At 43.7% G+C, this 27097-nt stretch overlaps 1 protein-coding gene across 1 annotated transcript in view; it reads left to right on the top strand.

Moving 5' to 3' along the window:
• Positions 1 to 16611: 16611 nt before the first annotated feature.
• The window catches only part of PASD1 (PAS domain containing repressor 1), a gene marked incomplete at its 5' end in the record, with an annotated part of 159035 nt that continues 148549 nt past the window's right edge, over positions 16612 to 27097 (top strand). The window contains one exon of the mRNA XM_084640137.1: positions 16612 to 16688. Within this exon, the coding sequence (XP_084496263.1) occupies positions 16612 to 16688 (77 nt within the window). The remainder of the gene's footprint in view (positions 16689 to 27097) is intronic.

Genomic DNA, 27097 nt, shown 5'->3' with positions numbered 1-27097 from the left:
CATACTTTCTTTAACTTGCTGGCAAGAATACTGTGGGAGACTGTATCAAAAGCTTTGCTAAAGTCCAGATATATCATGTCCACCACTTTCCCCATATCCACAGAGCCAGTTATCTCATTATAGAAGGCAATCAGGTTGGTCAGGCATGACTTGCCCTTGATGAATCCATGTTGATGGAGGAGAGGAAAGTGCTCAGGAACCAAGTGCTTAAAAATGGATTCCTTGAGGACCTGCTCCATGATTTTTCCAGGGAATGAGGTGAGCCTGACTGGTCTGTAATTCCATGGATTCTACTTCTTCCCTTTTTTAAAGATAGGCACTATATTTGCCTTTTTCCAGTCGTCTGGGACCTCCCCCAATCGCCATGAGTTTTCAAAGATAATGGCCAATGGCTCTGCAATCACATCAGCCAACTCTCTCAGCACCCTCAGATGCATTAGATACTGACCCATGGACTTGTGCATGTCCAGATATTCTAAATATCTGTTCTTTCACCACTGAGGGTTGCTAACCTCCTCCCCATACTGTGCTGCCCAGTGCAGCAGTCTGGGAGCTGACCTTGTCTGTGAAGACCAAGGCAAAAAAAGCAGTGAGTACTTCTGCTTTTTCCGCATCATCTGTCACTAGGTTGCCTCCCCCATTCAGTAAGGGTCCCACACTTTCCCTGACCACCTTCTTGTTGCTAACATACCTGTAAAAACCCTTCTTGTTACCCTTCACATGCCTTGCTAGCTGCCACTCCAATTGTGCTGTGGCCTTCCTAATTTGGCCCCTGTATGCTCGAGCAATATTTTTATACTCCTCCCTAGTCATCTGTCCAAGTTTCCACTTCTTGTGAGCTTCCTTTTTGTGTTTAAGCTCACCGAAGATTTCTCTGTCAAGCCAGGCTGGTCATCTGTCATATTTGCTATTCTTTCTGCACATCAGGATGGCTTGTTCCTGCACCCTCAATAACGCTTCTTTAAAATACAGCCAGCTCTCCTGGACGCCTTTCCTCCTCATATTAGCCTCCCAGGGGATCCTGCCCATCAATTCCCGGAGGGAGTCAAATTCTGCTTTTCTGATGTCCAGGATCTGTATTCTGCTACTTTCCTTTTTTCCTTTTGTCAGGATCCTGAACTCGACCATCTCATGGTCACTGCTGCCCAGGTTGCCACCCACTTCTACTTCCCTTACCAATTCTTCCCTGTTTGTGAGCAGCAGGTCAAGAGGAGCATGACCCCTAGTTGGTTCCTCCAGCACTTGCACCAGGAAGTTTGTCCCCAACACTCTCCAAAAACTTCCTGAATTGTCTGTTCACTGCTGTATTGCTCTCCCCGCTGATGTCGGGGTGATTGAAGTCCCCCATGAGAACCTGGGCCTGTCATCTGGAAACTTCTGTTGTCCAAAGAAAGCCTCATCTACCTCATCCTCCTGGTCTGGTGGTCTATAACAGACATCCACCACGACATCACCCTTGTTGCTCTCGCCTCTAAACTTAACCCAACTCTCAACAGGCTTTTCTCGTTTCATACTGGAGTTCTGAGCAATCATATTGTTCCATTACATACAGTGCAGCTCTACCATCTTTTCTGCCCCATCTGTCCTTCCTGAACAGTTTATGCCCATCCATGACCGTGCTCCAGTCATGTGAGTTACCCCACCAAGTCTGTTTTTCCAATCACATCATAGTTCCTTGACTGACTGTGCCAGGACTTCCAGTTCTTGCTGCTTGTTTCCCAGGCTTCTTACAATTGTGTACAGGCACCTAAGATAACTAGCTGATTGCCCTACTTTCTCAGTATGACTCAGGAGGTCACCCCTGTTGCACCCTCCTCCTTATGTTTCCTCCTGGTATCCCACTTCCCCACTTACCTCCCCGCTTAGGAGGGAGTTCCTGACCATCACCACCCATCTCCTCCTCTTGGGAGTGGTGGTCGTGGAACCCCCATGATGACTCTTCCAAACTGTTCTCCACCGTAGTACCTGTGCAGAGAGCCTGAAAATGGTTTCTTACCTCTATATGCATTGGGGGTACATGGGTTCTCCTTTCTTCTTCTGGAGGTCACATGCTGCCAATTTTCTTCCCCATTCTGCACTGCCCTCTCAGATTCTTCAGCATGCTGTGCCTGCAATACCAAATGCTGACTTCTATCCAGAAAATTTTCTCTGGTGCAGTGCAGGGTTGATACTTGGCTCTCTAGACCTTTAAACTTCTCTTCCAATATGGAGACCAGCTTGCACTTTGTACAGACAAAGTCACGTCTATCCTTTGGGAGAAGTACAAACATGGCACATCCTGTACAGGTCACAACAGCTGATCGCTCACTATCCATATTGTCTTCCGTCTAAGAGCCTCTTCAGATGTTGTATTTACTGCTCACAGAAGCCTGAAAGGCAAAAATAAAAAAAAACTCTGTGGGAACTCCTCTCCCCAGGCAAATTCCCTCTGTTTGCCTGTCCTCTGTTTGCTGCTGTATGAGCCCTTGGGATGGAGAAGATCCATGGAGAGGTTCTGTATTTGGGTCTGTAGCCTCTATGAATCGGGGCAGGCGGACATTTTGCTCCTTAAAAAAGCAAATAAAAAAAAGCACTCGAAGGCAAGAGGTGAGAAGTGGTGGTGGTGTATATATCAGACCTTCCCAGGGACATCTGGTAGTCTTCTATTTGTTTTTAACCTACAGAGGTTTTTCTGAACTCTCCTCATCACTGTGCAGGGGAATGTAAGCTGTGTTTAGCCTGTTCTTACTCTAGCAGGAATAACGAACCCAAAGCTCACCTAATGGTGTATTTTTGCCTTTAAAACCTGAGCAACTCTGTCTCTGAATCTGGCTTAGAGTTTTTGTGAGGACTTTCTATCTACCTTGGCCCTGATATTTTTTTGTTGCCTCTTTTAATACTGGCTTTTCTGTACATTGTGATCGGCTTCAAAGTTGCTTCCATTTCTGAAGTCCTCTGAGTAAAGTGCACTGGGAGCTGAGTAGGGTGACCACATGTCCCAATTTTATAGGGACAGTTCTGATATTCGGGGCTTTGTCTTTATATAGGTGCCTATTATCCCCCACCCTGCCCCGACTTGCTATCTCTTGCTTCCCTAGCGCTGAGACAGTTTGGGGTGACCAGCAGACACTGACGTCTCTGGGCAGAGTATGACTTGGTTTTGGCTCAGGTATCGTGATCTTTTCTTCAGAACCTGAGATTGCGTTTTGCTGAAAGAGTGGGGACAATATAAGAACCAATTGTGATTTGCCCAAGAAGAATTTGAGGAATTCTCCTCCTAGCCCTTCGCTGTCCCGAAGAGTTCCTTTGGCTTCAGTGACCTCATGATATATTAAATCGTAGGGCTTTTAAATGAGAAGTGTTTATTAAACAAAAGACCTACAGCTACAACAAACGAGCTTCTGCACAGCTTGAGTTCCAGCTTTATCTCCTTTTGTTTACCAAGGAACACACCCTACCTGGAGATCAATACAACATAAAGATGACCACTGGCTGAATAATATATAAACCTATAATTAAAATCAGGGCCGTTTACATGGGAGCTGCAGTGTTGAACCTATTCTTTTAAAATAATAGTCTCCGGGGTTGTTATAAAGTAATTGAGCTATGTTGTCTTTTAATAAATGTGATATATTATGTAGGTGAACTGTCTTTATTTACAGGGATAGGAATAGATAATTCCCACAGTGCTGTCTTACAACAGCATTACAAAGTTATGCAAGAACTAATGAGTCCAATGCTTGTCACTTATATTGGCAGGAGGGGTGGAGGGACTAAGACCAGCAAAACAGAAAAGCATTTGGAGATAGAGCACTGTTCTTGCCCCATAAATACAATCAATCAGAGTCTGCAACTGGATGTTCTGTTTGTAACAACCTCCTTCTGGCCACTGTGTGTCACTCTTGAAGCTCACTCTCAGATGCACAAGAGCATTGATGTCAACAACAGTCTCTTCTCACAGAGGTATCCCCACCTTCTCCGGGAAAGAGGAGAAACCCTGGAACTTGTCAGATGAGGTGAAAGGAAACCAAAATCAGGAATGAACTGGAAGTGGTGTAGACCATTGAAGATCAAAAGGGGTTCTGCTAAAATTCCCACAATGAATGAAAAAGGTTAAGCTTAGTAAAGGAGAGACAAGTGCAGAGCTGTGCTGAAATCTGAATCCTACCAAAAAAAAGAAATCTAGTGGGCCACGGGGGGTGCGAGACATCACATGGTGTCAATGACAACTAAGGAAAAGGTTCCGGAGAGCTGCATGGAGACCTCTGTCCGCATTACCACATAATCTTCGAACAGGTGTGGCATCCTGTCACCAGCTTCAGGCCAGTGCATTGTAACCACCTCTGGGATGAGCCATTTGAGGCAGTGCAGTTCTTGTGCAAGTTCTTCTTCCTCAGAAGCCAGCAGGCTGTCTTGTGGGGGACCTTGTCAGTTCTCTACACTCTGGGCTAACTTGGAATTGCCTGGATGGGATAAGACTGACATAGTGAGAATGGATTATTTAACCCTGTCCTAATAATTTATACACAGTTGGGTCTAAGAGTTGTGCCTGATATTTTCTTCATTATTTTAATATCCTAATTTCACTAGGTCAGCTGAGCTGGAAAACAATTGGATCCTATGTTTGCAATTATTTTCATTTTCTTTCCTTTGCTCCAGGCAGTCTGAGCATTTATTGATATCTGTGATAATTAATAAGCTCTTATCTAGCGCTTTACGTTTGCAAAGCAGTTTGCAAACATTAATTAGATAATGTCAACTAATGCCTGAGGTTTCTTTGGCTAAAAGCGCAAGGGTAATACCTCCCGTGGACCCTTTCTTACACATTGGAAGGATTTGTATATAGTTGTCTGCGCACAAACCTGTCTCAATTTTTTTTCATTTGAAAGTAAATTTGGTGATTGTAAGAAGTGCCTGATGCTCATCGCTGGAAGCTGCCAGCTATTCTCTGCTCCAGTCCTTTTGTGCTACTCTGATGGTGCAAGGGGAGTGGAAACTTTCCTCATGTCCTCCCACCCTCTCCACAGTGTGGGGAAGTCCTCAGAAGAGCCAGCACCTATGCCTCCCAACCTGTGACCTGCAGTAGAGGGGCTGAGGAGAGTTGGGTATAGAGAATATGTTCTGGCAATCCACAGCTGGCACAATTTAGAGCAGACCTGAGGCCGCTCTAACCTTGGACCAGAGAGAGAATCAGGGAAGTGTAGGCTCTGTGACAGTCCTCCATCTCTGCTGCACCCAATGAAAGCTGGATGTACCAGAGAATGGGCCCTGAAAGTCTATTTGCAGAGGTATGTTATGGTCTTCCGCTCACTACACCTTAAACCTCTTGGAGCAAGAGGGGATTTCACCCTCTATTCAGTCCCCAGCAAAGATACCAATTATTGCCATTTGCAAAGGCAGTTCTTTTGTTTCTGGATTTTTTTTTAATGTAAACATTCATCAACTAAGAACAGGACTAAACCACTCATTCACACTGCAAAGGGTGCCAAACAGCTGTCTGGTGACAGCAGCTTTCATTGATTGGTACTGACTGGGCCTCAGTGGAACCGGCGACATAGAGGTGAATTCTCAGGCACATGGACTCTTTCCTTCTCTCTTCCCAGTTGTTTGTTATTCCGTGGTATTAATTCCAGAAGTGAGTTCAGTACCTTGCGTCATTCTTTCTTGTTACTCCAGGGTTTCAAGGCAAGATGAAAATAGTCAAGTAAAGAAGAAAGGAAAAAATTATGGTCATGGTCAAATGCAAGCGCTAAAGATAAAACTTCATCCCCGCCCCTTCATAACTGTCCCAGGCTTCATACAGTGGTGAAGTTGTGTGTGTTGAAGTGGGAAAGTGAAAATTAGGGACTGACCAGGAATAGTAAAAACTCTGAGCCAAACTATTCTGTCTTTTTTTTGGTGGGGGGGGAGGCTGATTACCCCGCTCTGCTGCCGACAAAGGCTCAATGCAATTGCCTGGACTACCAAATATGCATGCATGTGATTGACTTCTCTGCTCTCAGTTGGCTACATAAGCACCTAGATGTGTTGTTTTTTTTTGTCTAGAAAAGTCGAGATATAAATTTAGTAATGTACCTGCGTGATTGTACCCAGACCTTGTCCAAAAGCAGGTCCTGGTTATCCATTGAATATTGTACAGTAATTTTGTATGTTGAACTATTTTTTAATGGAACAATGCATATGGAATTTGTATTTGTCAGCAGGACTTCTGATTTGCTAGCATTTTATGCCCACTTTGCACAGAGGTAAACAACTGCACAAGTACCTGGCAGTGGAGAATCAAGCTTAACAACCTTCTAAGCAAATTGGTTGAGTATGTTGTACAGCAAAACGATATGTTAATTGTGCTTTGTGTTAGGGCACCCTGTGAAATACCACATACAAGAATACCAATTGAAAACCAACTTAGGTCATAAACTTTTGTTTTCAAATGCACAAATGTTCCCGCTTCCATGGAAGGAGGTTGACAATACAGTTTCCACTATCACAGAAACCTTGGGAAGAAATCAGAGTATCTGTTTATAGGCCGCAAGCCATGACAGGCAATTCATGTTCCGTGTTGGATCAGTTTGGTGAATTTCTGATCAGTCACAAGTCAAAGCACAATGAGTGCTACTTAGATTTGTCTCCATTGAACTGCTCTACTGTTTGCAGGAAGCATATTCGAAATTTGGATCATTGAATAACTCTTTAAAAAAAATTCTTCATGTATCTTTTAGTTCCTCTCTTCTGCCGTGAAGGCAAATCTGAGTAAAAGGAAACCTCATCCGTTCAGTTGGATTTATTATTGCCAAAAAAAGCTCTTCCTCTTCTACTTGCCTTCTGCCATCCCTAAGAATAAGGGACCAGATCTTCCACTGGTGTAAATTGGCATAGCTCCATATACACATGCCAGTTCACACTAGCTGAGGAACATCCAGGGTCTGAAACTACAGGCTTTACCCAAGCAAATCCCCCCTCTTGTTGACATCAACAGGAGTTTTGCCTGAGTTAGAATTGCAGGAGTGGTCTGTTGGTTTGACAGGGTCCTATGTACATGGTGAATGTCGCATATTGTCTTGGACATATCACAGTTCAAAGCACAGTGTGTTAATCAGTAAAAAGGTCCATAAATATTATCGCTATCCCTTTCCGTGATGGCAAACTATTTAATATTGCTGTCTTTTACAGTACCCTAATGATGAATATAGTATTAGCATGTTTGTATATAAAACCTCTCTTTTCAGATACAGTTGCTGTTAAAGTGCAGATTTGCCAGCTTCTATGGTGCTCGGTACTATGTGGAAGTCCCTAAGTTATTTTCCAAGCATGCATTCATTATAAGAATTTGTATGGTTGTGTCTTTTTAACATTGCATGCAATAGAGGTTATTTAAAAGCTTCTAAGGGATGAGCATCTGTATTACGAGCTGGGAATCCTTGTAAGTTGTTACAACCTTAAAACATAAATGGATTAGAAAATAAAGATTTTGAGAAGAGTGATAGTGATTACAGAACCACGAAAATGTACTAGAAACCTAACTAGTAGTATAATCCTTGAGGGGGAAATTACTTCTGCATTCATTTATAATGATAATGTGTTTGGCTTTGTTTTAGTCAGACTTGGAGTCTGACTCCATGAAAACCTCTTGACTCTCATTCTGAAAAACCATCACAGATGGGGGTGGGGTGAGCTTAATTTAGGAACATTGATCTATTCACTCTAATATGTTGCTGGTGCCCGTTTCTGTGACGAGGGAGGGAGATATCACAATATTTGGTGGAATAATGTGAGGAGGCAGTTGAGCAAGCCCCCAATGCTTCCCCTTTGTGCAGCTTCCCCTGTCCTTCAGGAAGTGTGCGCAGGTGTGGGAGACATCTGCTTCCACAGCACTGTCCTACTCTGGCCTGCACTTCATAGCCCTCTGTGGGGTTGGGGATATTTAGATGGGGAGTGGGCCAGAAGAAAGGGATGTACACCAAACCCCATGGAAAACCCAGTGTATAATTGATACAAACTAAAGCTGCCCTTCTGCCCTTGGAAACCCACTCTAAAGGTGGGAGGTGCTCTTGGGGTAGCCGTGGATGCCAACCCCTTGGCAACATGCTTCTATGGCAACCATGAGGCCTTATAACCAGAGAGGAGGCTGTGGCCCCCCAGAAGCACAAGTCCTTCATGGGGACATCCCTGGCCTCTCGGGACCAGGGAGGGGCACAGGGGCCCTGGTGGAAACTGACCTTTTCTCTTAGGGGAAACTCTGCCTGGGAATCGCCATGTTCTCCTTCTCTCAGAGCTCCCTCCTGAATTTCCACAGAAGGGAGCAATCCAGGCCAAAGCTAGCTTCTGAGAAGCAGAGAGGTGGCTGAGTAGGTTAATGCATCTCCAACGCCTCGGGAGCCGGGGGTTAACTTGAGGTTGTTTTTTGTTTTTCATATATCTGTATCCTAGTGTCCCCAGCATCATGAGGGGATGTTTTAAGAGAATAACAAACCAAAAGCCTTACCCCCGCATTCCACGTGGGCAGAAGCCCAGCTCTGAACTCCTTCCTAGGCAAAACTCCCACCTCCTTGCTCCCATGAATGATGCTCTTCTCTAGGAGGTGAGAGGTTTCCACCACTCCCGTGCCCTGGGTAAGACAGGGGATGCCTGTGAGCGAGGAAGGACTCCATCCAAGCCCCAGAGGGTGCTGCGGGATTGTCATGTATGCGGCCTGCCTGCCTGAGAGGCACACAATGTTTGTGTCATGATGTGTAGGAGGAGAAAGAGGGTGTGGGAGGGAAAGAGAGGGGCCCTGGGCAGGACTCCTTGTTCTCAGTCCTGGATACCAAACTTCAGTGCGCACAACTATCTTGTCAGTTACTCCTGCAAACTGGTAGTGGTAATGGTAGATAGGCAGCCCCATGGAGCAATGCCACAGTGTGCAGGTATGTCTCCCTCTCCCGCCATTTCATCCATTCCTTGGAGAATTTGCCCTCTTTTCTTCTATTTCCGAGGATCCTTTAACCTACCCAGGGGCCTGTCTGACTGTAGCTGGCACAAGTATATCTGATGAAACAAACAAAAGAAGGTGAGGAAGGTAAACTAAGGAACAGACAGAGCAGGAGTGAGGAAGGGCAGTATGAGCCAAGACAGCCTCGGTTTATGTTCATCTGAAGCATAATGGTGCCGATGAATCTGATCAGAAGGTCTTGTAAATACGGCCCGACATTTGTTGTCTAATGTACCCACCTCATTTGATCTCATTACACTGCCATCGTTGTCGCTGTCAATAATAGCTGCAAACTTAGCAAGATCGTTATATATGTGTTAGGAGTGGGCCTGTAATTTGTGTCTAGTAAACTGTCTTGTAAAATGGTAATCCCTTTACACACAATGTGCCAGAGCAGAGAGGCTGCAATATATTAACTGTGTTACAGCCTCTCAGCCATCTGCTCCGTTGCCACGGTCTGACAAACACAGGGAAAATAAATGACTGGGATAGAGCAGCTGTGGTTTGGCAAGGTGTACAGGGTTGAAATAAGAAAAGGAGTACTTGTGGCACCTTAGAGACTAAATCAATTTATTTGAGCATAAGCTTTCGTGAGCTACAGCTCACTTCATCTGATGATGTGAGCTGTAGCTCACGAAAGCTTATGCTCAAATAAATTGGTTAGTCTCTAAGGTGCCACAAGTCCTCCTTTTCTTTTTGCGAATACAGACTAACACGGCTGTTACTCTGAAACCTGTCATTTATGCAGGGTTGAAATAAGCATTCAGAATTGCGTGGCAGTGTAGTTAGAGATGGCCAAATACTAGCTCCTGTGTGATAAGCAATTCTGGGGACATCAAAACCTAACTGTGGAATCCCAGACATGTGCTACCTTTTTCTGCTTAGGTGCTTTTTTTTGGTAACAGCCTGTCAGTCATCTGTCTCGTTTGTTTATACTTGTCATAAATATAAACAGAAGGGTACCACCTTTCTGTATACAGAACTATAGAATCCCTCCTGGCCAGAGGCAAAACTCTTTCACCTGTAAAGGGTTAAGAAGCTAGGATAACTTTGCTGGCACCTGACCAAAATGACCAATGAGGAGACAAGTTACTTTCAAAGCTGGAGGAGGGGGAAACAAAGTTTCTGTCTGTCTGTGTGATGCTTTTGCCGGGAACAGATCAGGAATGCTCTTCAGAACTTCTGTTAAGTTAGTAAATCTAGCTAGAAATGCGTAGATTTCCTTTTGTTAAATGGCTGGTAAAATAGGTTGTGCTGAATGGAATGTATATTCCTGTTTTTATGTCTTTTATAACTTAAGGTTTTGCCTAGAGGGATTCTCTGTTTTGAATCTGATTACCCTGTAAGGTATTTACCATCCTGATTTTACGGAGATGATTCTTTTACTTTTTCTTTAATTAAAATTCTTCTTTTAAGAACCTGATTGCTTTTTCATTGTTCTTAAGATCCCAGTGTTTGGATCTGTGTTCACCTATGCAAATTAGTGAGGATTTTTATCAAGCCTTCCCCAGGAAAGGGGGTGTAGGGCTTGGGGGGGATATTTTGCGGGAAGACGTCTCCAAGTGGGCTCTTTCCCTGTTCTTTGTTTAACAGGCTTGGTGGTGGCAGCACAGGGTTCAAGGACAAGGCAAAGTTTGTACCTTGAGGAAGTTTTTAACCTAAGCTGGTAAGAATAAGCTTAGGGGGTCTTTCATGCAGGTCCCCACTTCTGCACCCTAGAGTTCAGAGTGGGGAAGAAACCTTGACAATACTGCTCATTGGAGAGGAGACTTTGTTTTTGGCTGTACAGGGCCTAGATTTGCGGTGCAATCTAAGTAAATAATAATAGAGCATAAAGTCTGTCCAAGCAAAAGCATATCAGATACTAAATGGGTGCTGTATTAGGTATTTATTTAACGTGTATAGCTCACACCATAGGCAAACATGGAGCATTATAAAGAGAATAAAGAAAACACAATCCCTGTCTTAAGGTGCTCACAGTTAGGTATGCTTGATCTTAGACCAACGGTTGAGGAGAAATGCCTTCCCACCTTTCTCGATGCAATTGCCAGCTGCGTGGACTTTGGAGGTGATCCTGCAAGGTATTGAAACCCCTCCACCCCATAGAGAAGAAAAGAGAAGCTGAAAAGCTATTCAATGTCCACTCCCCTGTTTCTGGCTGCTCTGTTTGCCAAAAGATTCTCAGTCAGCTGTGCTGCTTTTTCTCTCACTCTTTTCCATTATGGGATTGGACAGGCTAGGAAGTGTGGTCAGCCATATTTTGTTTTAACTTTCATTAAAAGCCCTTCAACATTTGGGCGGGACTGTGACAAAGTGAAGTTTAGTGCCCAATTCCCCTTACTCATGTCACAAAAGTACCTACGTCCATGAGGAGACTCATTGAAATTTGTGGGATTCCTCGCTGGGATTGTGGATTGTGGGACTCCTCAGCATGAGTAAAGGTATCAGGATTTAGGCATTGAAGGGGAAGAGTAGGGCAGCGGACTGGGGTAGAGAATCCGTGAAAGGAAGGAGCGGGATATGTGGTGTGAGGGGGACGGGATATCACCCAAATGAGACAATGAGCAGACAATATACTTTTCAGAATATTAGACTTTGTGTTTTAGATTCTTCCGTATGTGCTATGTACGTTCAATAAGATGAACCTGGTAAAAATAAAGCGCAGGCATCCCTTCAAGACCCACACATTGGATTATATTGACCTCCATTTGTTAAATTACAAAGAATGAATTAACTAAAGTCAATTGTTCTGACTAGACTCTCTCCCTGCTATAAGGGTAGCTACCTGGCAAGCCTTTTATTACACCGTGTTTTGTGCTCATTGTGATGCCACCAAACCAATCCAAAGATGAATACGTGGCATTAAAAATAGTCAAAACATATTGTTATAACTAGGAAAATCAACACTGTAATCCACAGAACATATTGCTACAATGTATTTACTGTTTTAATAGTGCTTTAAATCAGTGCTTCTGAACCTGTGGTCTGCAGTCTAAGGGGGTCTGTGAAAGACTTGGACTGAAAACTGACTGAACAGAATTCAACCACACACACACACGATTTTTCAAAAGGGTCCACAGCTCCATTTGAAATTTTTTTAGGGGTCCGCAAATGTAAAAAGGCTGAGAACCACTGTTTGAAATATTTTGTGAAGTCATGAATGTTTGTTACTGCCGTTTACTGTAAGAGTTGCTACTGTGTTTATAAAAACAATGAGACTAGGTGGGTGAGGGAATATCTTTCACTGGACCAACTTCTGTCGGTGGAAAAAGACAAGCTTTCCAGTTACACAGGACTATACAAACAGTAGCATTTGAATTATCCAGATATGCTACAGTGTCCTTCACTAGTAAAATAATTCATTAAGAAATTTCCTAGTGCTAGGGGAAACTAGGTGTCATGTTAAACTATACTCTGTCTTACGTACTGCTGCCATTTCTATATGGGGTCTAGTCAGTCAGTGCCCACTGAAGTGAATGACACTGTTTCCACAGATTTCAACAGCTGCTGGGTCAAACCCTTGGTGTTAAAATCTGTCTAGGTGGAGCATTATTCTAATCAATTACCTTCTTGTTCTGGAAGCCAAGTTCAAATGTAAGGTTAGTCCTATAACAGAAATGAGTTTACTGTTCTCTGTTTCATAGTCCCAGGTAGTGAGTCTATTTTTTTTCCCCGCTTTTACATCCAAAGACTAGGACTGATCTAAAAACAGAATAAAATTTTAATGAACATTTTCACAGAATTTTTTTTCTCCCTAACATTTGAAATCCCGTTGAAATTTTTCAGTCAGCTGCACAACAAACAAGTTGACATTTTTTGCGAAACTTTCTCCCCCCAAAATGTGACCCTTTTTTTAGTCAATGAAACTTGAAATTTTAATTAAAAATTAATCAGAACAGCAAACTTTTTAAAAAATGTTCAACTAGCCCTACCAAAACTCAGTATGATCATAGCTCTTGGGGGTGGAGAAGCTCAGAAATTGGAATTAAGGAGAAAGGGGCCTTGGCTTTTAACAATCTTACATATGCGCTTTTGGTGATATTCTGGACCCATTGAAGTCAATGGGATGTCTATACTGCCAAAAGAGAGAGCCTGCAGCAGCAAGCCTCAGAGGCCAGGACAATTGACTGGAGCTCATGCTACAGGTCCAAGATAGCAGCGTAGATGTTTCTGCTTGGGCGGCAGCTCCGGTTCTGAAACCCAGCCAGGGGAGAGGGTCTCAAAAAGCCTGGCTCCAGCCTGAGCGGGAACCGCTCCACTGCTATTTTTAGTCCCATATGCAAGCCCTGCGAGCCAGAGTGTGTTGACCAGGGCTCTGAGACTCGCAACTATGTGTTTTTGTTCGTTTTTGTTTTTCCCCCCCTCAGTGTGGCCAGGATTTCATTCATGATTTCAGTGGCATTGCTCACATGAGTACAATTGAACCCACTCAAGTGTTTTTGGGATGAGGGCTCAACCCTGCGAAAGGTCACCTGCGAAAGCATGCAGCATCGACCTAGTGTGATGGTTCTCAGGCTGCCCATCACTATCACCTCCCCTGCCTCCAATGAGCGAGCCACTTGCTGGTGCTTAACTGGATGTCAGCTCCCGGACACCACCAGCCTGTTAGCCACCCAAACAATCTCCTCTAAGCTATGCCCACCCTATCTTTCTCTTGCAGATTAACAGGTGTACCCCAGTCCACAAACCCGTTTGAAACAGCCCCTGGTAGCGTTCAACCTCTTATCCACTCTATGCTCATAAACATATCAGATTTGCTGTCCCAAAAGGAACAATGTCCATACCAGCTTGTTGACTCAACTCCGGGTCAGCTCCTATATGACATCATAGCCCAGAGAGAGACAAAACAATCTTAAATTGATGATCAAAGCTCAAGATTTAAGAGATAGTGAGTAAGGATAATGGAAACAAGTGTTATATATAAAATAAAATCTTATCATGCTTGCTAGAGACTAAACTTAACTTTAGCAGGCTAAGCTTCTATCTAAGGAAGCTTATCTCACCCCAAATGTCTCTTGCAGCTTTTCAACCAAGGCTGTTTGAGATCCTGTTTTCATGAATATGAACACGCTGTCCATTTACTACTTTGGTGCAATATAAAGGGGTGTCTCCTTGCCTTCTACTTATCTCCCCAAATGTCATTGTCCATCTTCAGAGATCATCTGTCACTCGTCTTTTCCCCTACAGGCTCCTTTCCTGTTGATTCTGTTTCTAAATGGGGCTTCCATTGTGTTAGCTTACAGTACTTACTTAATTTACGTTTGACAGAAAGATGCGTATCTTACCTCCTGTCTGGAAGAAACCTGTTTTTCTGTTTGGTTAGTGACAGATTTGAAAACAAATTGTCAGTACATATACACCACTCCTTAAAAATCATCCGTACATGTTTCTCGTGGTGATGATGGGGATTGGTATAACATGAGCTTTCAGCAGAGACCTCACATAATATCATTTCTGGATAAATACCATGAAAGCAATATTCTCGGAGTAGTGAGTTGTGTTAGATGATGTTGTTACACAACAGTGAACCTTTTGCCAATTGGCACTGAGAGGTTCTTAAGGTCACACAGGGTTCTGACTTCTTAGTCCATGAAAAGAAAACTTGAATTCATGCCAAAATTGACACACAATGTAGGGGGTAATAAAGGAGTTAATTGGCATATTTTAAACTCGCACAAATACAAAAATAGTACTGATTGGCACTGCCAACTCTTGTGATTTATTGCAAGTCTTGGTTATTTGATACTTTTCTTAAAGTTCTAGATCCTAGTTATATAATTACATGAGAATCTTGGCTTTTATGGGTGAGAAAAGTAAATTTTTTAGCTCTCATGGCTGCAGAGAACAGTTTGAAAATGTGACCTTGAGTTAAAGGCTCAAGAGCCAGAGGGCAAATAAAAAGGAACCCCAAATTCATTATTTGTTAATAAATCTGGTTTTTTTTTTCTTTCTTTTGAGGTCTGACCCTGATTTCCAAAATGTTTGGGGTTGGCATTTCTGAGTTAATATGTCAGCACAAAGCAATTACCTTTTCTGAAACATCTCAATCTCTTCAGACTAGCATTTCAAACTCTAAATTGAGGAGCATGTGCCCAGCTAGTGACAGTTTCGTACCCTTTAAGTAATCATCATTATGGTCCTACAGGATTTAAGCACTACCCATACTTCTCTGTGTAGCCAGGAAGTGATTAAACACCGTGTGGATTTGTTTTATAGCATCCTTACTTTTACGCTTACATTTTTATTTTATTTTATTTGTTTGCTTTATTTTAATCTTGACCACCTGCAGGGGCAAATCAGTAAATAAACAGATCTGCACTCAGGGTTTTAACTTAATTTCTTGTTCCCTCCCTGGAAATTTATTACTTTAGTTTCCTTTGGGAAAAAAAATCTCTTTCATAAGGGTATTAACATTGTAATTAATATGAGTTGTATAACAGTACCTAATTAAATGCTGATCTTGTAGTGTAAATTTAACTTGATTATTGTTAGCCTCAGTGAACACCACAGGAGACTAATACTAATGACTCAATCGGTACAGAAAGCAACAGGGTCAGTTATGAGAAGAATCCAAATATTAGCTTACACTTAGACCTTGTACTTTTGAAGCCCTGCAAGATAGCAGCGTATTTACAAAGATAACCACAGGTGTCAAGAAGAGGATTACATTGCAGCTGGAATCTCACAATTTCAAAACTGGCCCAAACCCGTTACAGTGCCAGCAGGCTTCTGTGGTGTACCTCTTAAACTCACTGAATAAGGAGTCTGTGAGAGGATTATGGCTTACATAAGAGTTTTATGTCTGTTAGCGCTACAGGGTCTATATGTAAGTGTACTGGATGCTGTGTATGGCAATAACTAATATATATATGACACTGTCTGAACAGAAAGTTACCTTTTGGTATATCTGTGGTTTCAAATACAGGACCTGATCTTGCTTTCATTGAAGTCCATTTGAGATTTTACCATTGATTGCAATGGAAGCAGGATTGTGTGGAAAAATATAATTCTATGAACTCAAAGTTAAGGTACAGAATTATTTCCTCCCTAGCCTTAAGCTAAAGAATTCTTAATTTCTCCTTGATATCTTGAAATATTAAAGTGACAACTGCATCTTCAGGGGAATGATCCTTTTTTCCCATGCTTAGTCAAAAGTACAGGATTTTTCAGATCAGTCACTCATTAACCACTCCTGACTGTTAATAGTTTTACTGATCAGATGGATTCCTGCACCACTATGATTTTAGACCAAAAGACCCAAACGACACCACTGAAAAGGTCTTTTGGATGCGTCATGTATTTCAGAGAGAACTGCTTAATTAAAAGCAAAGAGTAACTTTCTTTCTCCTGTTTGCATGAATGGTCACTTATCAAACCATAGAGGGGAATCTAGGCCAAGCTGCTTTCAGCAATCTAGGGAACATTAAACTACTGCACTGTGTGCTCTCAAAATTTCAGGGACCTTATGAACTTTCTTTGATACTATTAACCTCCCTCCTAAGTAGCATAAAAAGCCCACCTTGCCCCTCCCCCTTCGTCATTGAGTGGCTGTTGTTCTCAGATGTGTCTGTGTGGGATGGGAAATGAGAATTATCTCTGAGTGGAAGTGCAATTGGTACATACTCATTGCCTACAGAAATGGTGCCAGTTATATAACTATCTCTATGAGTAATAAGGCAAAACTCTGTCAACTCTTCTGCTGGAGATTTCTGAAGCTTGAGCACTTCTGGCTGATCCCAAGGTAAGTTGGGATTTTTATTTTCTTTTGTGGTGGTTACCAGTGTGTGTGCTTTATATTCCTGAAAAACCACTTCAAAATGACAGGCTGGCTTAGATGCACTTGCAATCAGCCATTTAAGAGCTGCAGGCAATCAAAATAATTTTCTGTAGATACATGCCTCCCCAAACTTAATTCTAAACATGCTTATTTTAGGACATGCACGTTTCATCCAAGAGCTAAATAACCTCTGTTTTAGTACAAGACTGGCTTCCTGCATGATACCATGTATCTGGAGCATGTAATTGAGTGTTTGCTGCATTTGATCTTTCTTAAGCAGCTATCCCTTAAATGTTACAGTAGTAATACTTCCAGAGAGCAGTTTGTGCCTAGTGGGTAAAATATTGGCAGGCAAATGTTGCAAGGCAGGGAGGGCGTTTAGAATTTAATCTGCCAACATTTTGCTATAACTCTTTGCATCTGTGGAATACAGGAACTTTGCAATGCAAGTAATATGATTTATTGCTTGATCCAGGGAAATGTTAGTGTTATGACTAGTGAGTGCAATGTTGGATAACTACAAATGTTGCAATTTTAGGGTGCTATATAGGCTTGGCTCTGCATGCATGCATGCTGTTTACTTTTGCACTGTTAGAAGCAGATGAGGTAATGTACAATTAGGGTGACTAAATAGCAAGTGTGAAAAATCGGGACTGGGATCGGGGGGGAAATAGATGCCTATGTTAGACAACGCCGCAAGTATCGGGACTGTCCCTATAAAATTGGGACATCTGGTCACCCTGTGTACAGCCCATGCATTTTGATAAGCACTCAGCAATCCTTTATTGTAGCAAGATGTACATAAGCTTGCAATGAAAGGAGCTCTTGCAATTCTTTGTGTTGCTGAATAGCTTGCTGCATAAACTATGTGTATGCTCAAAGTGTGTGTAAGCTACTGGAAAAATCAATGTGTATTTATCCATGTTGGGATTTTTGTAATGGGATGTGAGCCCAGGTGCATAGCCACTTAAGTACAATCTCAGAAGGGTCAGGAACAGAGGTGAAGTTTGCACCAAAAAGCAAAGGCATCTGAATTTTTCACAAACAAAAATATTTTCACAGAACAGTCAGCTGCCTGAGTTTAAAGCAGCCTCGGGCTACGTTGATGCCACTGCAGGAGCAGTATGTGTCCTGAAATGAACTGCACAGCAGAAAATTCTCGAAGTACCAGGCACAACCATGTGTTTTATCAGGACTATGCATCTCCTGTACCCTTACCTTTTAACTTCTTTTTCTTATTGTGAAAGCCATTTATTTATTGCCAACAAAAGGAAAATTCCCTTCTCCTTTTGTTTTGGTGTGCATTCCCCAGCATCATTCATACAGAATAACAGAACAATAACCCAGCACCTGACCCTATTTAAAATTCAACACACCAGTGCTTTGAATCCCCCTTTTCACTCAAGATCTTGTTGGGTGACCACCTGTGCTAGTGGTTCTGTAGATTGGGGATTTAAATGAATTTTTGTCATTCCGGGCCCAATCCTAACTAATGAAGAGATTGTCCTGGGAGGAGCCAAGCACCACCAACTCCCAGTGTCAGTCGCTGTCTGCAGCAATTGAGTGAAATTCACCCCTGTGTAGATGGCCAGCTCCAAGGGCTCTGCATCACGTTTAAACCATTTAAGCCTTATCAGGACTTAATTGGTGAGTAGTCCTTGAGCTGGGCCTGTGATGAAGGGGTGGATTTCACCTGTAACGAATATGCTTCTGGCCACTCACCCAAAATGGCCACTTGCATCAACAGCAGGGAATGTGAAGACAGCAGCTTTACTGTCTGAAGAGACTGAGGCATTTAGCAAAACTAACCCACTTTTGAATCACTGGGCATGGGACTGCTTGCAAGATGTTACATATCCCCAAAATGCATCTCAAGAGCGATGCAGCAATGGGAGATGGCAGACATCGTGGTGCTGTTCCCAGAATTCACACCTGCTGGGGATAAGGGTTCTTTCAAGATCAATGTAAAGTGGTGATCTCCTCTTCCTCTGGTGTAAAGTCCCTGTAGAGGTATGGATGGGATCTCTGCAGGCGTTTTACCTCATCAACCTATTCATGTCTGGACTTGTATGGGAATCCTGTGAAAAGCAAATATGCATCAAAAGTAAACTTCTGATAAAGAGGAATGTTTGATCGAGGAGCCCTATCTTTGACCTATTTCCAAAACCTCCTGTTCCCAAAATCAGAGTAGCAACAGTTCTGGGCTCTTATGTCTTTTAAGATAGCTCACCGTTATCACCAAAGATGTATTTGACCCCCCTCCCCCCTTTTGCCCTTGAAGAATGACAGGAAAGTGTCAATTGCCTTCCAATTTCATTTACTTTAATTTTTGACTTTTTAATATTTGCAGCATAAGAAAATCCTAGAGAAATGTAACTTCTGGTAAGATCAGGCTACTATAGAAATGTCACCCCCCTCTTTGAATCCCTCCACTGACTCCCCCTTCTCTATTGCGTCAAACATAAGCCACTTGTCTTCACTTTCAAGGCCCTTCGCAGTCTATCGCTACCCTACATATAATCTCTCCTTCACTGTTGAGATGTCGACTCCTGCCTCCGACTGGCCCATGAGCTAACCTCCATCACCCACTTGTTAAATTTTCAAGCCAAAACCTTTGTGCTTTTTCCCATGCTGCCCCTCATGCTTGGGAGGAGCTCTCTATAAACATCTAAAAAGCTATTTCGTTATCTTCCTTCAAATCCCTCCTTAAAACTCCTCTTTGCTCGGACGCCTACAAAAAACCTGGCAGCTAGAGCCTACTGCCTAGCATACCGAACAACATTCTCTCGTACCTCCTCACCCATCCCTGTACGTCTGTATCCATTTGTTGTCTCATGCCTAAAACTTAAATTGTAATCTCTCTGGGGGCATGGATTGTCTTTGTTCTGCGTTTCTACAGTCCCTAGCACGAGGGACCCTAGACTATGACCTGTTGTCCTAGGCACGATGGTAATAACCAACAATATCGAAAATGCAGCATCCTTGTCATCTGTGGTTTAATAGGCCTTCAGTGAACTGCAATGACTCAAGTGACAGCAGCCCCAATAACACTCAGACTTGGTGGGGGGAAATCACATGACTGGCGAAGCTGGCAAAAAATGACATTTACAACCCTTTTACCCAAAATAAAAGTGTAGTTCTGTTTCATCTCACATAATTTTTGTTGTCATCATCATAGTGAAAAGTCCTTTTCCACTCTCCAAAAATTACAGCATTGTTCGGGAAAATAGCAACATTCAATTCGTTGTCTGATTAGCTTCTGGCCAGAAGTCACTTGTTGCTGAGGAAAGTCCCTCTGCATTGGCTCATGGAGCAGGTTAAAACTCCACCTTTGAGAGAGTTTGCAATAATCTGGAGGAAACTTGTGAAATATTTCAGCTTCCCTCAGCAAAAACGTCCAATGAGAAATCTGGGATTTCACACATCTCTGCCTTCTGTGACCACCTCAGATCCTTTAGCAGGATGCTACTACTGGTTTCATAGCTCTTTTAAACAAATAGCTTGCCTCACTTCTAGTTCTGGATTTAGACTTTCAGCATGGCAACCCAGCCATGCTTCCAGCCCACTAATCAAATTCTGACTCAGCAGCCATTTGTGATATGACCTTGTGTGTGGCTGGCAAGTCGGTTTTTCAAAACCATTGTGATTAGAGCAAGAATCTGTATGTTTAGAGAACAGACATTCAGATCTGTGATTTAATATTACTATACTGAATCGCAGTGACTCATCGGACAGTGGCCCCAGTAACATGCAGGACTACCCACTGCACAGAAAAAATGTGTACACCGACGATGGTCCCGTGTTCAAGGCACTAGACTGCTTCCCAGATGACATGGGTTCCATTGCAGGCCCTGCCATAGATGTGGTGCGTGACTTCGGGTAAGACTCTTCCCCTCTCTCTACCTCAGTCACCCATCTATAAAATGGGATTAATAATTACCTTTTGCTCACCTTCAGTCACGTCTGATTAGACTGTAAGGTCTCTGGGGACTGTCTCTTACTATGTGTGGATTCTCAAATGAGATTTGGCGCCTTTGGAAGCATTCAAAAAGTACAAAGGGATCACAGATGTCATGCAGAGACCTCCCTTGTCGGAGGCGTTTTCTAGATTGGGTCCTGTGTCTGCCACTCTGTGCTCCCTCGTTATCAAGGGCAGGCACAGGGCAAGGAGGGGCCCTGGCACACCTATGCTATCCCATCCCTATGCGTTTGTTCAATGAGAGCCCCAGTCTCAGCTGGGGCTTCTAAGCACTGTCATAGTTCAAATAAGTAGCAATTGTAATACCAGCAAAATATTGAGGTGGTGAGGTTTAAATTAACCCCTTTATTGCTCTTAAACTGTGCACCCACAATATCTTAAGGGTAGTTTTCATGGGTGTATCAAGAAGTGCCAGCAGCATAGGATGACAGTGAAGGAGCATGAAGTCTGGAAATACTTAGAGTATCATTTAATATAAAGGGGGGGGGTCAGTAAAAATCTGTAACCAATAAGAGGTAAAAAAGCTGTCTTCTGAACCTTGTGTGGGAGTTTTACTCTGCCTTATCCCCATCAGGAGGGCTTCTCTAGACAGAGTACCACTAAAATGTCCCATGTTGTAATAGGCCTCTTGAATTCTGTCTTCAAATTCAACTCGGTTCCATGCAAATCTAGGCTCATGATTTGGGTTTTAGTAGTTCATGAGATTGGCCCTGAGATTAGTATTTGAACAGAGAGCAATTTGTCTGTGGAGGGCCAGTTCCTGTCTAGCCCCAGTCACTTGTGTACAAAAAATGCTCCCGTATCTGCAAGTTATTTGGTAGAATAAGTCCACATCCAGGGGGCAAACGTCTGTCACAAAAATAATCATTGTAATTGAGATTAATTGATAGCCTTGTTGGTCTCTGTGCTGAGGCAACCAAGGACTAAAGGGGCCATGTAGACTGTGCTCCTCTCGTATCTCTAGAGGTGGTTCCTGCAGCCCTGGGCTCAGGAATGCTGGCTTGGCAAAATGGCTGTACTTCCACTTGTGATACCTACGCTGTCTGTCTTCTATGAATAGTAGTAATACAGCACCTTCCATGAGAACCAAAATCACACACACAATAGTCTGGGGTGCTTTGGTGCACCCTCACAAAATGTGTGTGAAGACATGACACAAAGTTGCCATACGGATGAAGGTGTGGGATTCATTAACACAGTTGCTATATGGCTCCAGTGCTGTAGGCCGCCTTCCACCTTGGGCTCATATGTTCATTATGCCAGCTGCAGTCTTGGGAGCAAATAGAGTCACAATCAACTAAACTTATGGTTGTCCCAGCTGCAGCCCAGAAAGCGTGAGTTCCAGTCACAGCCAAGAAAGCTAATCTGTCCTGCTCAACCCTGAGGATGCTAAAACCAGCCAGTAATCCATCAAGATCCAGCCAGGTTCTAATCAGCAAATGTAAGAACAATGCCCTATTTACAGGGTTTGACCAATTTTTTTTTTAATTCCAAGTAGCTGACTGTGATTTTAATTCCAAGTAGTAACTGTGATTCAATCGCTGGTGCTAACTTCCATTGCTGGCTAATTTGATGTCAACTTATCCAGATACTTTAGGTGAACTATTGCTGTTCTCTGGGTGGCTAGCTACTTAGTAGTCAAATTTGCATTGCCTTTAGTGCTGTTTGTTGATGACTTCTCTGGATCCTGTGGATGACTGTCTGGGGCTTTCTTAGGCCTTCCCTGCACTGGGGATGTGGGCCACTTGCAGCTATCAGTAGCCACATGCCAGCATAACTGTACAGGTGCAAACCTCTCAGGTAGAAAGGCAAAACTACTATTTGCACCAAGAGCTAATGCCAGCTTGAAGCAAGGCTGCTTTGATATAGACAAAGTTAAGTTCTATCAGTGCAAGTAGCAGCTTTGCCTCTCTCCACTAAGGGCAAATCCCTGTGTAGACAAGGCTCTGGTTGGCTTCTCTAGGTTGTTCTTTCTCATACTTCAGTTAGATCTGTGATAGCCTCGGTGCTGAGCCCCGCGCCTCTTGGCTTGCTGCAGCAGTTACAAAACTAAAAAAATTGCTTGAGCCCCAGCACCTCTTTCGTAACAAATTTAAGCCCTGGATGGCTTTGATGACCACAGACACTGGTAGGCATATATAGTGCTGAACTATTTTGCTACTGTTACTATGGAGGTTTATTAATTAAATGCCATCTCACCAAAGGTATTTGAATTGTATCATTTTTGACAATTCCTCAGTTTTCCCTTATTTTCTTTTAAAAATGACACGATGGTGGATACTAGTGGAACTGAAACTTCGACAGTCCGCTCCCCATCTCTTCTGAGATGCACAGGGGCAGACCCTCAGCTGACTTAAATTCACACAGCTCTATCAACATCAGCCATTTCTACCAGCTGGGCATTTGGCTCACAAAGTGCAGTCTCTGCCAGCTGTCCATACTTGGAGTCTAAATTCTTGTCTGTCTTCATTTTGGGGGGTTGACATCAGCCATGTTCAGTGGCATAATCCAGAAAAATGGGACCTAAGGGCCCTTGTTGGCTTGTCAGAAAAGTAAAATCTCCCCCCTCCCCCAACTGGAAAGTTCCAACCATTTCTAAATAATAAACTGGGCAACTCTTTGGAGTGATCAAGCTGCACCAGAAAGACCGGTGCTCAATGCCCATGTGTACCATTACCATCTATTGAAGAGAATCCTTTACTACATGACTGTATAAACATCAGGCTTTATACTGCTAAAAACTAATGGAGAGTTTCCTTTAGCTCACAGTTAGAATGCATTAAACCAAATGTCAACAAACTAGATCCACTACATAGGTCAGTGCATGACATCATCCCATGTTAACAGGGTTTTGGTCCCGCTAAACTGGACTAATTAGAACCAGAACCCAGAAATGAAAGATTGCATATCCCATCAGCACTAATCAAATTATAAAAATAAGTGTAAATATGGGACTGTGCAAAGAAGGGAATTTATTTCCCACTGGTCACATGTAAATGGCACAAAGAGAGGCCCATTTTACTTTGGTGTGTGTCTGAACCTGTTCTGCAGCTCTGCTCTGCAGGAAAACATAAGCAGCTGTTATTACGTGCATTTTTCTAGGACAATTAGCACTAGCTAGTACTCCAGATTAGCAGAACATTATATTGTCCATGGTAAACATTCTAATAACCTTAAGAACTTTGGCAGCGTTAACCCAAATCCAAGGTTATAAATAACCCTTGAATGAAGGCATCAGTGAGGAAAAAATGGGCCAGAGACGAGTCTTTAAGATAATGAGGGATGCTTGTTCGTTTCCTGTTCAAACCTTGACATTTTAATGCGTTTTCCATCCCCTCTCTCTTCAGTCTTGTTGCCTGCCTGTTGAATTCTAGCACTGTAAATCTTTGCACCTTAATTGCCACATGGGCAGATTAAGACAAGATCCTTCAGAGGGATCATTGTTGGAGGAAGGTGTGGGATGCCATGGTGATTCAGGCTGGGAGTGAGATGGGGTCTGCCTCGGCTGGTGTTGAAGGAGGAAGTAATATGAAAAGAAAGGAAATAAAGGAAACCTGTAGAGATTTAGAGCATTCAGAAACGAGCACCATCAGAAAAATTCCTATGTAAATCAAGTGGTCCATGATGATATGAGAGTGCTCTATGTCTGTACAGAGGTAGATAGCTAGCTAACTATTAGATAAAGTGCAGGTAGATGGCACTCAATTATATATAGCATAGTGCCTGGGTTTTTGTAGGACCTATAAAACTTGTGCTGTAAATTACTTATTTTGTGATGCTCTTAAAATGTGATGTCACTGCTGATAACTGCTAGGCTTTTCTAATGCAACAGGAAAGGGGATGCAGCCAAGAACATCAGTGTGACTTCTAGCCTTTTTCCCTTATCCTCTTTAGCCATCCTCCTTGGAGCATCTCTGTGGCCAAGAGGGTGGAGTCTGGGGGCACAATCCTTTCCCCAAGACTTCTTCCTTTCCTTCATTCTCTTAGTCCATCTCCTGCCTAATTGTTTCATCTTGTTTCTCTTCCCTCCCATCCCCTCTATTTCTTGCTATTGGCTCCTAGCACCTGCATCAGAAAGATCGTGCCCGCTGTATGTGCTTGCCAGTTGTATGGGAGTGCAGCTCCCCTACGCACCCTCATCAGTGTAAGGCCTCCTCAGAGCTGCTCCGCTCTCATGCGGGGAGGTGGCTCTCATTTCTGGCCGTTGCCACCTTTGGCATCCTCCTGGAGAGTGCAGCTACCAGAGCAGGTGCGTTGCTGGAAGGGATGGGGGAGCATGACCAGGGACAGCATGGCTGGGCAGCATGGATATCCTAGGTAGCAGAGAATGTACATCCACAGCAGGATCGTTGCCAACTGAGGAGCTAAAGAACAGGAGTGGAAGGGCGTGGAGGACACCATGGCTGGGAGCCATTTCTGGGGAAGAGGGTATGGTCACAGGCATGGTGGGGCAGCAAAGAGGCCCTTTGGCTGGTGAGGGGGCAGGGAAGGGCAGTGTCTCTTTTTGAATGTAGAAGAGACCTGAAAGGAAGAATGGGCTCGGAAGCTGGGAATCTCTGCGCCCGTCTGTCCCTCCCTTTCATACGTGAAAGCTGTGCTGTCACTTTCCTCTTCTGTTCCACCTCTCACACAGCCCAGTGGGTCCTGCCTTCAAATAAACACTGGAGCAGGACCAGGACAGTCAGATCCCCTCAAGCTTGTAGGAAGTGCTCTGAGCTGACTAGCGCTCAGGTCAGGTACTGTTTTACGTCAGGCTCAGTGTGGTTTGCGCCTTCAGACGTTAGACATTTTTACATATTTTCCCCCGTGTTAATGTCCTTGGAACAGGCTCTGTGCGCCAGTCCAAGAAAACCACTGAGCTCAGCAAGAACCACCCCGCAGCTGCTGTGAGAATCAGCCCTTGACCTCTGTAGGGCTGATACTGCTGCACGAGCCTGCAGCCACGTTCCTTCCTCGAGCAAATCACAAACAAACGCTGTCAGTGGAGTGCATGCAACAGTTTCTCTACAGTGCGGGCCACAAGAGAGTCCCATGTGCAAAGCTCAAGTAAGCACCCTCTGCGAAGGGGCCCTACTCTGCCCTGCCTCCAGCTTGGGACAGGTTAGCTAGGTAGCCACTCCACAGCTGCTACTACAGGCCATGGGCTGTCACACCAGCTTCTGCCCCTACATGGCTCCTACAGGGAGGCTTTGGCTGCTGGATTCATTTAGCTTGTGGATTAAATAGGTCCCCCTCCCCCACCAGTCCCTTAGCCCACCTCTCCTCTGCCTTCATCCATACCACCTTGAGGGCCCAAGGAGCGGCACAGAGGGGTACTGAATTCGCTACCTAGCCTGTATCAGCCCCTTTCTGCTGCATTTGGGGTCTTGTGCACCCAGGGAGGGGAATGAGACATCATTTGGCCCAAAGCAAAGTAGGTTACAAAGACAGGTGCTGAGACAGGGACCCCTAAACAGACACCTTCTGAAACTCCCATTTTGTCCCAAACACGTCTTTACTCTCATCTGTGAGTTCCCCAGGGCTGGGGCCGGTGGCCTTCTCTGTTGGCAGAGAGCCAAGCACCTGGCTGGCACTTAGTGAATATTACCAATAGTCAGAGTCAACAGCTCAGCTCCACAAGGCTTGGGTGGGACCTGCGCGCTTCACGGGGCTTTGCACCAACCCTGCCCCTTCCTCAGTTGATTGACCTTGCCACCCTTGTCAAATCAGCAAGGCATCGTCTATTGCCCTCTAGTGGTGGGTTGTTAAAGCAGCCCAGCAAAACCATGAGAATCACGCACTAACTCTCGCCCCTGGGATGATGATAAAGTGATTTTAGTGCTGTTTTACTCACTTACCAGAAAAAAAGACTCAGGGAAGTATAATATTTTCCAGACTGCATTAAAATGGGCTTAAAAGTTTGCTTTAATTTAGAAGCAGCCAGCAAGGTTTTTGCCTGACAGCTTGGCCTCACATTGCAATTTCAGATTGTTGGGGTAAGACGATGCTGGATAATTTTTCCTTAACCTTTATCCACTTCCCACTACCCCAAGCAGCCTCAGCTGACCTGAGCCATGGAGGGTGCCCTGCTAGAGGCATCAGTGTGTGAAGTGGTTTACTCTAAATTTGGCTCTGTGGCATGACCATATTGCAACTTTCCTGAAGAAGGGGAGTGTGCTCCTGGCTGGCAGCATTACAACAACTGCGCTAAAGGACAATCTGTTTCAAGAGCTTAAACTTTTTTTTAGGGGCTGATTTTCTTAAAGGCCCATAAAAACTTAATCCAATGAACACTGAGTGTCCTTCTGTTTTCCTGTAGTAGCTCTTGGAACATTTCCCAGAATCTCTTTAAACCTGTTCCTTACAGGTGTGTGTTAAAATAAAAGAACTGTGTTTCTCTGCTTTGAGAGATGAC

The sequence above is a fragment of the Lepidochelys olivacea genome, assembly GCF_965140295.1.
Source record: "Lepidochelys olivacea isolate rLepOli2 genome assembly, chromosome: 9".
In the NCBI taxonomy this organism is placed as follows: Eukaryota; Metazoa; Chordata; order Testudines; family Cheloniidae; genus Lepidochelys; species Lepidochelys olivacea.
The sequence above is the reverse complement of the archived record's forward strand: the minus strand, read 5'-3'. Positions and strand labels throughout refer to the sequence as shown.